The sequence below is a fragment of the Hyla sarda genome, chromosome 2 (genome assembly GCF_029499605.1).
Source record: "Hyla sarda isolate aHylSar1 chromosome 2, aHylSar1.hap1, whole genome shotgun sequence".
NCBI lineage: Eukaryota > Metazoa > Chordata > Amphibia > Anura > Hylidae > Hyla > Hyla sarda.
The window spans coordinates 455,404,363-455,417,521 of record NC_079190.1 but is presented as its reverse complement, the minus strand read 5'-3'; the positions used below and the strand labels follow the sequence as shown (position 1 = coordinate 455,417,521).

Below are 13,159 nucleotides of genomic sequence, written 5' to 3'. Positions count from 1 at the left end.
GCATAAATCCCCCATATAGTGTTAAAATTATGGGCATGTAAGCAAACAATGCCCTCCCTAATCGGTGCAGCGATCTCAGAAGTTGATACAATCAAGGGCGTAACTAGCAAGACTTTTTTACCTTGTCATATATACTTTGCCTGACGAAGGGTCTGTTTCGGACCAGAAACGCGTAGCTTTTGTATCCACTGAATAAAGCCGTTTAAAAGGAATGCCACTGTGCTCCTGATCTTCACTTAATCCAGAACTCCAGTGCCAAGACCAGTCCATTTTTCTACTATATCTACCACCTTGTAACTAGCAAGATGGCAGACATAGAAGCTGCTATAGGGCTTAAAAATTGGGATGGGGGCGGAGTTGGAATGTCCACTCAGATATAAGGTGCAGCTGGTAAAAGCGCAACTGTCGCTTAGAATTACCCCCTATAACTAAGCCCAGTATGTAAAAGCTGTGGGGTTACTTGTTATGCCGCTGGCTACAGTATATATTAGGAGATTGGAGCTAATCTAACAACACATATTAGACTTTCCTGGCATACACTGTGTTTTGCTGTTTGACTGTGTTTCTTATTGGTGTATTTATGTGCTCTTCAGGAAATTTTATTGTTTTATACCTTTGATGCAGCTAGAATAAAATGCCTTCTTCCTCACATACCTTAAAAGACAAATCCATCACGAAAAACGTTAAAGTCCACAATAGAATCTCTCTAACTATATGTAATTGTCTGCACAACCAGAAAATGCACTTTGAAGTAACATGCTATTCATAGCGAGTGACACTTAAATTGCTCTTACATCATTTTGCTTTTATATGAGCTATACATTCTTTTTTTTTTTTTACTTTCTTCTGTAAAAGATGTAGGCAAAGTGATTGTTGGGGCAAGTCCTTGACTTGTTCTAGTCTGTATCGCTTGTCCACCTTCATAAACAATTTATATATGTGAAATAATAGGACTCTCTACATATGTTAGTCATTTAAAGTATTCCGGGACCTCAAAAGAGCTTTAATCAAGTTGTACTGAAAGGATCTGGATGAACTCTACAAATGATTTATTACTGTAAACAATATAGGACATTTTTGGATTTACATTATATAATTTTTTGGTCTTGATGTGCATAATTTGCATTTGTCTGAGACCTCATGTTCTTTATGTTTCTTATATCTTTCGTCAACTGAGAAACGGCCCTGGGGGGACTCAAATTTACAGGAGATTATTATGGAATATAGAAGACATAATGCATAGGAAGTTACAAAATTGTGATTGGGAGTTTCAGAAATATTCCAAGAGATGCAGAAAATCATTTAACTCAGAAATGGTCTACAGGGGCCCTGGCTGTATGTATGAAAGAAGCTACATACTGTATCATTATAGGGGAGCTATAGGAGAGAAACCCTACTATAACCATCCTAACTTCCATTCTAATATCACAAAAGAATAAAGGGGTTTTCTGGGCAAAATGAATTGATGACCCTCTATCTCCACCGATCAGCTGTCTACCAGAAACACGGTATGAGTGAGCAAAGCTAGAAACAGACAGTGCCATCTAATGTGTAGTGGCCATGATGGGTTACTGCAGTTTAGCTCACATTCCATCCTATTGTCCCAGCATACTCTGATCTGTGGTCCTATTGCAGACTTAGATCTTCTAGATTGTTGGATATGCAAATATGTGCCTTTGTGCAATGTAGGCAGGAGTCGACTCTTCGAGCTTCCCTGCCTCTGTTCCCTCTAATTCTATATGCCAGACTATATATAAATATACATTAATCTTAAAGGGGTTCTTCATCATAAGGTGATTTTAGTACGTACCTGGCAGACAGTAACGGACAAGTTTAGGAAGGATCTGCACTTGTCTTGGGGCTAAATGGCTATACGATAACACTGTGGCTAGCTTTTTGTGAAGTGGTATTCCCTGTTTGAGTTTTCTTTTTTGCCTTCAAATCCCATAATTAAATTTTCCTCCCACACATCAGCCACCCCACCCAATGAAAAATAAATGAGTTGCATCCATTCAAAAGATCTGTGGTTTTCAATCAGGGTGCCTACAGCTGTTGCATTAGTTGCAGATTGATCTCTCTCCCACCAAGCGATCGCTCCACCCATTGAAGCAGACAGGCTCCCTGTCATCAGCTGACTAATGAGTCAGGTCTCGGCCGTATTGCAACCTGGGAAAAATCTGAGACAACAGTCATTTTGTATGCTGTAAAAAATAAATATTGGAATGAAAATCACATAAGAATTGTGAGAAAACAGTCACACACAGGTACAGGCACTATATTATGAACTACACTAACTTTACAGCCCCTGTAGCATGGTCAAATAAAAAAAAAAAATCCTGGAATACCCCTTTAACTCTCATGTACATATACCTATTGATATACATATTGAGAGATGAGTGGGCATATGACAGGGGAGATAAGATAAAGAGCAGTAAAGGAGCAAGATATGCAGAAAATATATTCCAGGTAAGAATTTCCCATAGGTGCTGGCTTATATATAATTATTGAGCCTATGACTGGACAGTCAGTTTAAGTGGTGAGAAAAAGCCATAATAGCAGAGTGTTATTCATCTCAGCCTTGAAACTCAGATTTTATGAAAAACAAAAGCATAAAAGTTCAAATTCTGCCCCCGGAAATTAAGGCCAAGTAGTCAGGGCGTTTGGCCACAATAAACTATTAAATACACCCTTGACTATTAAATGACAGATATTCTTGCATTTTGGCACTGGCAGTGAATGGCAATGAAATATGTTTTATGTCATAATTCCAAAAAAACCATAATGTTGTTTATTGATATAATAAACCCAAGAATAACAGTGTCGGCAGGCTTAGACACACACAGACCCCGCTATCAGTGTCGGGACACACCACCGCTAATTCGAGAACATAATTAGTTCCTGTTTCATTTTAATGTTCTCGTCTTCTGTTGTTTCTCTAGGATGATTGTGTAAAATAAATGAACCTTGGCAAGGACTATGTTTAAAAATAAAAAGCTATAAAAAAAATGCTGTCTTGCTTATTTAAGATATAAAATATTTATTACACAGCATTTTGTAAATTAACTATGGAGCTTGGTTGGTTTAGTGTTTGTGGATTATGCCAACAGGCCAGTTTGGTTTGGCTCATGAGAAAGTCAAAGTTATTACTTCAACTTATTAAATTCACTTGACAGTTTCTAAATGCGCTAGCAGCTTCTGTTCCAAGTCATTCTGATAAGATTACAGTGAAGGGGTGGGTGGAAAGTTTTCCAGACTCTGAGGAGTTTTCCTGTTCCCAGCTGATCAGCGAAAGCCAATCCTTCATTCACTCAACCTCACGGTGAAGTAGTTGAGTGTAGTGATCACACATGACAATATCTATTGATGGCTATGGTTTCTCTGTATCTCTTATAAATCCACTAATAATCTCATGACAATATAGCCTAATCCCTGGTGCTTAAATTGGTGACCTTCCTTATGACAAAGTACTTACAAATTAGCAATGCAATAAGTGTCATTGAAGGTCAAACAATCCGTCCTATCAACAACTATTTCATTCTTGCACTCTACTTTCACACCATCTCTCGGTGTTCAAAGAAAGTCTTCGGCTCCCATACACATTAAACTTAATGAAAACGGGTGATCTCAACTGAAATCATCGTTCAACGGGGGAAATTTAACAATGAACAATGGTTTTAACCAAATGATGAAAGAATGTCTTCGTCTCGAAAGAAGTCAGCTGGGTTCAACATTTTTGGTTGATAGTTAGACAATTAGGAAAAACCTTTCATCCACAAATGATTTTTTTAGGAAAGAATGTTCTCAGAATGGTCCCAGAAAGAAAGTGTGTCCTTTTTGAACAACTGTAATGGCCAGTATATACTAAAGTGTGTGTGGCCAGGTCTATAAAGCATCCACTGATAAGACGATCACTTGTTTAATGGTTGCACAAACATCAACCTACTTTTATCTAAAGTATATGGCCACCTTGAGGCATTACTGTCATGCAAAAACATTTTTTTTTACATAGTTACATAATAAGTATGGTTGAAAAAAGACACATGCTCATCAAAGGAGGGGGAAGAAATGGATGAAGGGAAGGGGTTTGGAGGTGTTGTCAGGGGATGCAAAATGATATCAAAAGATTTGATCAGTCGGGGTCCCAATGCTGATGCCCCATCAATTGCTAGGTATGGCAGAAGTGTGCAATGTGCTGTACTCCTTAGCTTGCCACTCAATCCATAACTTTGCTGGTGATGGGCTCCATAGACTATAATGGAGTCTGTCTCCTGCTATGAGCTGGGGAATTATGAGCACTGGGACACACTTCACCTGGCTATATCTTGCAGTCGGTGGGGGTCTCAGCACTGACTCCTCAACCAATCAAAACTTTTGACTGTTTCACATGTAAAAAAATATTTCATGGAAGTAACACTTTAAATGTATTGTAAGTAAATATATTTTCAATTATAAGGACCCAGGGATGGGAACCATTTAATCTATTTCACATACATTATGTGTGTTAGCATGACCTTTTCTTAGGTTAAGTCTTCATAGATACAGCAAAAGTCTCCACCCCGTTGGAAGACAATGGATTATTTGTAACCATCATGGGTGAATTCCCAACGCGCAATGCACGTAACTATACATTGTTTGCATCTTCAGATATGTTGCACAAGTTTCTGTCCAGCCCTTGCCTTAAATAACATGTATATGAGCAAATATACTGCTCAACTATACTTTGTGTGTTCAGGGCCCTTGACTTAAACATGGATGGGACACTTGAAGCGCCATCAATGAGTGGAAACCATTTATAAAGAAAAAGAGGAGATGCTACTCATAAGAACCAATTGGATTTCAATTTTTACTAACAACAACAACAACAAAAAAAGTTCTATTTGGTTTTTATGGGCAACATATCTACTTTCCTTTCTCCTAAAACTGTTCTATTTGTTTTAGTTTGCCACTTAAAAAGAAAACTTTTTCCATTGCAAAATGAAAAATTTACCTTAAACCCAATATTTTATTTAGATTTCAATAATTAATTAAAATAAATACAATAATAAAAACTATCTAGAAGAAATGGAAAACCAACATATTTCACTTACTGGCTACTTCAAGGGATGCATTGTGACTGACTGCTTCTCCCAGGTAATTCCGCGCAACACAGACATAGACCCCTTCATCCGGTCTGCTTTTGCGTCCATGGACAATGCGCAAAAAAAATAGTGATCCACTTGGTAGTAACATCCGATGGGAGCGTGGGTCATCTTTATCAGTGTCCACCCTTTCCCCTCCTTTATACCACTCGATTGATGGAGCCGGTCTGCCTTCTGCCTTACAGTTTAGTGTTGCTGGTTCACCTTTTGAGACAATTAGATCTGATGGATGTTCCACAATACGAGGAGGGAAATCTTCCTGGCGAAGACGTGAGCCTAGGAAAAGAAAATAAAAAATTTAGAAAGGAAATGCAACAGAAACATTAAGAAATCATGTTTGGGAAATTGTCATATCTTGTCAAAATACACATTAGGGTCTATTACAAAGAAAGCCAATTGACTAAAGGGATTGTCCAGAACCCTTCGGTTTTGTTGACAGTAAACTGAATTGTCATAAAAGAAAAAGTAGTAGCACAACTATTTGGGGAATAGCATCACATTCTCTAAATTCACAAAATCGGTTGTTGAGATATAGTTAAATGATGCTAAGCTGCAACCAGACACTGCTCATAGACCGGAGTAGTGAAACAAATAAAAAATAATTATTTATATAGTGCAATTTTGCAGCACTGTACACAATCATCATTCAAATTGGACTATCAAACAATTTTTGGAGTGTGGGAAGAAACCAAAGTATCCAAAGGAAACAAATGCCAACAAAGAGCGAACATACAAACTCCATGCAGATTTTGTTCGTTGGTGGGATTGGTGCCAACAGTCAACAGTGCTAACCACTGAGCCATCATGATGTCCACTGAGCCAAGGGTTACTACACTTCCATAATGTGTATGGTAAAATATAGTATTCTGTCTGAAACTTTAAATGTTTTATTTGATTTCCTAAATACAATGCTTGAGCCTCACTACTACAACTGGACATACACAAAGGATAATTGTAAGCTACAGAGCTATGGAGAGATGAAAAACTACAGAGACCCTTCTTGGTGGATAACAATGCCATTTGGCATTGGAAATACAACCCGGCCCATACAGTCTACCCCTATTTCCCAGAGGCTGTTTGTTGGCGTTTAAAGACCACAATATATATTATATTGCTAAAAGATTACAACAAAAAGTTGTCAATATTCTGATGTATATGGTACCTTAGGGGTGGATGGTAACACAGAGACAAGAAAATTCTCCTTATATGGCTGGACATTGATCATAATGTAAGTCAAACAAAATAAGGAAGCAATTTGAAATATAGCTGTTCCTCAGGGGTGTGGCTGTAAGGAATGCAGAGGTAGCAATGAGCACAGACTGTGGCATTGTATGAGCTTCTAAAGGGCGTGTAACAGAATAAAACATTGGCTTTGTATATGCACATGGTAGGTTGGTGGACTTGTAAAAGATTTAGCATTTTGGTTTAGCGGCTCTTAGTTCTGCCTCTGCTCCTCCTTGTTGTTTTCAGGATTAACAGAACAAGATTATGTAAGAAGTGCTGTAATTCCATAATGACAATCTGTAATATGACCTGAGGTTCAGAACCTTAGAAAAAGTGGTGTAAATGAAAAGGCACCAAAGAACTTGAATCCTAATGATTGGCAGATATTCCACATTAGCAGGAATGTTGGTGACATATTTTTCCCCAAGGGATGTAATGACCTTGATGAATGAATTATAATCTTCCATTTTATCTAAAAAGTTATTTAGAAAAAAAATCTAAATGCATTCGAGGCATAATGTTACATCCTACTAAAAGTGAATTTTGCTGAACAAGAGGCCATCTATTACGGGGACATTATATAAATTCTGCAATCAGCACCAATCCTATCATTTTCTTGTCACATGTGCTATGTGCTGGAGAATATTTATTGAAAATAAGGACCCAGCACCCAGTAATTACAATGAGGGATCTTGTTTTTTGGTACAACCATTTTTTATATCCTCTGACAAAATATTCCTTGCGTTTGACGTAAGAGACGAGACCAGGAACTAGTTATATCAAGGGATACAGATCTGCAAAACGAACAGTCCTCACATTAGTAAATAATACATAGTAATCTATATGACCGGGTCCTTTTCTTTCTGTGCACGTATATATGACGGATTGAATTTCTTCTGGGCATTAATAACTGACAAGTTGTGTCATATTTACTAGAGGATAAGCAGATGTAACTAGAAAAGAAAAAATGCCTCCAGCTAAACACAGGAAACGCAAATTCAGACACTTTAAAGAGCACCTGTCACCATGAGATGTCATCTATAGGACCTTCAGGGAGGCCACAACTATGGTCTGTGTAATGCATTAATGCACACACTACATGGCAAGGCTAGAAACATAGAATGTGTCGGCAGATAAGAACCATTCGGCCCATCAAGTCTGCCCAATACTCTGAATACTAACAATAGTCCCTGACCCTTTATGTAGGGTAGCCTTATGCCTTTCCCTATCTTATATGAAGGATAGCCTTATGCCTTTCCCTCTCTTATATGAAGGATAACCTTATGCCTATCTCTATCTTTTATGAAGGATAGCCTTATGCTTATCCCATGCATGCTTAAACTCTTCCACTGTATTTGCAGCGACCACTTCTACAGGAAGGCTATTCCATGCATCCAATACTTACCCATACAAATCATACTTACCCATATTACTATTAAAAACGTTGCCCCTAAGACTATGCCCTCTTGTGGTAGTTTCTCTTCTTTTAAATATTCTCTCCTTAACCGTGTTGATTCCCATTATGTATATAAAAGTTTCTATTATATCCCCTCTGCCTCATCTTTTTCTATACATGTTAAAAGGGTACTCCATCCCTAGACATCTTATCCCCTAACCAAAGGATAGGGGATAAGATGTGTGACCCATGGGGTCCGGCCGCTGTGACCCCACACAATCTCCGGCACTCAGCAGTGCTCGGCTCCATTAATGTCAATGGGAGATATATGGAGGGGGCTGCCCGTAATCCATCAGGGAGCGGAGTTCACTCCGTGCATGCAAATAAGTTGTGTGTCGGGCTGGAGGTCAGCCAGTCAGGCAGACCTCCCCCCCCCCCCCCCGTCCTATGTACTAGTTTAGGGCTAGTTGGGGGATTGTGGCATATGACCAGGGCACCAAGCAGAAATCGGTATAGACCTACTGATTTTGTACACCAAATATAAAATTAGTTTATCACAGTTTCACAGTTAGGGCGTATATAGGATGACAGTGTCAGATAACAACTTTGAAAGGTATGGAAATCATTCCTGGTCATGTGATAATAATGTGATAGTATGGCTTGTTACAGTTACAGTATAGCTATGAGAGCTTTCTTTTATAATAGATTGTGTTATGTAATGACCAAGTGAGCTTTACATTCAACAACTATTACACTATTGGTCGTTTTGACCTGCTAAAAATTATTCTCTGTCTGCCACACATCTATCTGAGCAGCCGACGGTTGTTAGCTGCAAAGGGCTTGCATAAAAGATCCGGTGATCGCTTGCACTGCCCACTCTGCCCGATGCTTAAGCTGTCTGATTGACGATCGTTTACAGGGCGGTTCAGGTGATCTAATGTGGCCCTTCGACAATATTAGTAAATCTGTGCAATGGTGTATTAATATTACATTGTAGGGGTAGGGTCAAACATGCTGTATTTTGCTGCTTCATATTTTCCTACCCACTGAAGTCAATAGATAGCAAAATCAGCTGCGTATTTTGCTATCGATTTAATTCAATGGGTAGTAAATATGCAGCAGAAAATATATACCAAAATATGGCACATGTGACCCTACCCTAAAGGAGAAAAACATTTTGCCAGTAAATCTGTCATTTTAGAGGTGAATCACTGACCACCTCTTGTGCACCATGGGACCATACCCTTAAAGCAGATCTCCGGTGAAAAGAAAACATATCGGGGATAAGTAGCTGATCGCAGGGCGGGGAGGGGGTTCAGCGGTCAGACCCCCCGCCATCAGCTACTTATCCCCCATCCTGTGGATTAGGGATAAGGTTTCTTTTTGTACTCCTTTAAAACATTTGTCACAATAGCACATTTTGGCTGGTACATGATCTATTTCAACCTATGGTATCTGAGACATTCATTCACTTTATGAGCCCAATCTATTTCAATGGGGACACAACAAGTCTAAATTTGTTACACGTAACCTTCGTGTTCGAAACATAGAATGTGTTGGCAGATAAGAACCATTTTGCCCATCTAGTCTTCCTAATTTATATTATTCTGTAGAAAAGTGAAAATATAAGTTTCACGCTCCAATTACTATACAGACTTGAAGTTTAGGGCTTATGGATTCTAAAAGGCTTTATTTGTCTCTTTACTACCATACCCAGATGGATGGCGGCCACTATTTATCACCATTAATGGTGCAGATAAGGTGATATTCCTCTCGCTTTATTAAGCACATTACAGCTGCATAATAACAAATCAGTAGCTGGTATTCTGCCGATCAGAAGCCTCTCTCACATTAGCAGCATCCAAGCTGTCATATTTGCAGCGTTGCCAACAGCTGAACCGAAAATTAGGACAAAATAGGTCATATTGTCATTCTGTATGCCCAGAAAATTATGCCTAAAACTAGGACAGGAGATTAGCTATGTAGATTACTTTGGTGGGTGTACATTTACTTTATGAATATCCTAATATAGTTCTCTAAAAATATAGTGTATAAGTAGTGAGAGATTTCCAAAATTCTTTTTATTGCAGGGTGAAACCTCTAGGTACCTCACCCAAACCAAGAACGGAAAGTCTCTGGCCTCTAGTCTTCGTAGAGTTTCTTATATGTAGGTAATAACTCTCAATTGAAATCAATTAGAGATATGAAAGTGGCCAATAGCTGTCACTAAAGGTGCTTCTGCTGGGGTAAATATCAAAAAGTCATATTTTCCTGATTCCCCGCAGCTCCTACTGCAACTGAATCTCTTTCCCTGCTGCTTGTCTCTTCTTCCTGCTTCTGAGATGAGATACGTAAGCAGGGCCTACTTGCTGCAGCCAGTGATTGGCTGAGTGAACAGGTCCTGCACCGACATCACATTTTAGAAACTGGAAGAAGAGATGAGCAGCAGGGGACAAGACAAAGCTGAAATTAGTGATGTAAAAGACCAGGGTAGGCAAGTAAGGGTAGGCAAGTAAATGTTGTGTCTCGGTACAGAACATGGTTCTGTACAGTTCCTAAAGTCCCCTCAGGTAGAGTCCCTCAAGTCCACAGGGCTCTCCTGCAGGATCCCCCTAGGTCATTATTATGGTTTCTATTGTACATTATGTACATTTATTATAGGTATTGTACAGTGAATATAAGCTTTGTGCAAAGGTTATTAGGATGTTTAAACTGTATAGGACCTTCCTAAGGTCATGTGATATAGTCATGTGATATGTGATCACCTGATACCCAGAGTTCCAGAGGCACAGGTAACCACAGGCAAAAAGCTACCAATGGGCTTAAGTCCAGCCCCCTGATATATAAGGGGCTGTAGTCTCCACACTAGCTCTCTTAGAAGCAAGCACAAGTCCTGTACAAGTTACATCCAGTCCAGCTAGGCCAAAGCCTACAAGTCTGCACATCTAATCTGTAAGTCATCTATGTCTACAAGTCAAGTCTCTACTGTCCCTACCAAAGTCATAACAGTAGCACAGGGGCTGCATCATCATTATTACCATTACAAGTCCAAGCAAGCCTGAAAGGTTCCCTGTGTGGAAGTTGGCTATCTGTAAGAAACATTATATTGCCTTCTTCAGTAAAGTTCCAGTTGCATCAAAACCTGCTTTGGACTCCCATTTAATATATGCCATTGCTGGGTTGGTTGTTGGCAGTGCCCTACACCATACAACCACATCCTGGCATCACGAACCCTAGGGGTTAACAACATCTTACCCCAGGGTTTAATACCATCTGGCCCCACCACCTACACCACTACACGCCATTCACCGTGGGTCACCACACACACACACGTATATATATGTATATATATATATATATATATATATATATATATATACACATATATATATATATATATATATATATATATATATATTTATATTTCTTTTTACCCCAATCCTAGCATTATTTAAAAAATATATATATATATTATAATGAAATTCCCCTTTAAAGGAGTTGTTAGTTTTTGAGAATCCATGTTTTAATGGATGCGCTTACTTAAATCTTGAAATTGGCACAGTTTTCCTGCCATCTGGTTGCAAGGGATCAACAAATGTTGACCGCAGCCATTTTGATCCTGTTCCATTTGACCCTATAGAGTAGAAGTGCAAATCAACCAGATTCTTGCATCTGCTGTGCCCATTTAGGGTGGCTCTAGATTGCTAGACATATATGAACAAGCTCTTAGAAGGGCTCTACAGCACTGAGATTATCACAGATTTTTTTGAACAGGGGTCTCTAGTAATAATTTGTTGGAAAATCTAGCTGCAAGTGTTCAATTGCCCCCGGCGCCACCACAGGTGGAAGGAACCATCCAAATAAAAGATTGCAAGCAATAGGCTAAGTTTCCACTTGGTTTTTTTCTGGTAGTTTTTGGAAAACTGCCACTGCAGTTTTTGAGCCAAAGTCAGAAGTGGATCCATAAGGGAGGAGAAGTGTAAGTCCTCCCTTTATATGTCCTTTTTCTTTTGAATACACTTCTGGCTTTGGCTCAAAAACTGCAGTGGCAGTATTCCAAAAACTGCCAGAAAAAAAACAAGCATAAGTCCAGCATCCAATGTGGTGTGATAAAATCTTCATATCTGTATTTCATCTCATACAATGTTGCCCTATGCAACGTGTTCTGGGTTGCTACCTTTTTTCAGTGCTTTTCGAATGAATCTCCTTGCTTGGTCGCAAGTGTCTCCTCTGCAACCATGAGGCGAGAGGAATATGTTTCCGATTATATTCAGGTGAGTAAGCGCTAGTATCTGCACTTGTTTGCTAAATAAAAGATTGTTCTGAATAATACAGATATACCCAGTCCTCCCAGTCTCCTCTGACTAATAGATGGAGTTTACAAATGAGGGACTTTCCTGTACTACCTCAGAATTCCCTAATTTCCCATATTTAAGAATATTTTATTTCAACTATTTTTCCTCTGCATACAGATTAATATAGAAAAAGGCCCGGAGCTTCTGCAAATCCAGCATTTGAAACCCAGCAAGCGTACAATTTCAATGGGTGAATGTGGAAGCATAAACCTAGTGTGGAGTATTTGCATGAGCTGGAGACGTGCTCAGGTATCATCTAAACTTCTAATGGTCTCTAACAGGTGCTGGATTATTGGAGCATTGAAGTAGACAAGCCAAATGGAAAAACAATGGGAGCTATGGATCTTTATTTATTCATACAATCATACATATTTATAGTGACTTTTCTCGACACAGAACGGAAGTCCCGGCCTTAAAGAGATTATGTGATAAAGAATAAAAAGGGTAACGCTCGTCTTTCCTTTTCATGACTTTATTTTCTACCAAGAGAACTGAAATATAACGAAAAGCAGACACAGAAGTAAATGGTTACAGAGAAAAAAAAAACGTATTTCCCACACCAGAGATGCTTTAAACGCAAAGAAAGCTGTTGACGAAATGAGCAACATCTGTGTGATTGCGAGGAGTGATGAATGAAGAGTTCTCGATGATTGAGCGGAGAGCGCAGGAAACAGGGACTCATCGGGGAGAATACTCAGAACAAGCATCGTTCAGACAATGCTGCATAATAACAATCAGGGTCTATGTCATGTAGGCGACCAGAAATACTCCTTTCTTTCAATTCCTGCAACAACTGAACAATGAGGAATTCTGTATTTACAAACAAATCTCATTCATGGAGGAACTCAAATGGTGTTGGCCAAGAGTCCTTAGCCTAAGGCTGGAACTCCACTTTTTTTTTTTTTTTTTGGGGGGGCGGGGGTTGGGGGGAAACGCCAAGAAAAATGGCAATTCTGCCGCATGGTGTTTTTTCGGCCAAAAAAGCTGCAGCCAGATGTTAGCTGTAAATCAATGAAAAAACACAAAATAATTTTTCCACTTTTTCA

General features: G+C 39.1%; 1 protein-coding gene across 5 annotated transcripts in view; it reads right to left on the bottom strand.

The window, feature by feature from the left end:
- The window catches only part of ROBO1 (roundabout guidance receptor 1), a 1,216,262-nt gene that overhangs the window by 299,869 nt on the left and 903,234 nt on the right, over positions 1-13,159 (bottom strand). For all 5 annotated transcript variants that reach the window (XM_056559365.1, XM_056559367.1, XM_056559363.1 and 2 more), the window contains one exon: positions 5,088-5,414. In XM_056559365.1, coding sequence (XP_056415340.1) covers positions 5,088-5,414 — 327 coding nt within the window. The remainder of the gene's footprint in view (positions 1-5,087; positions 5,415-13,159) is intronic.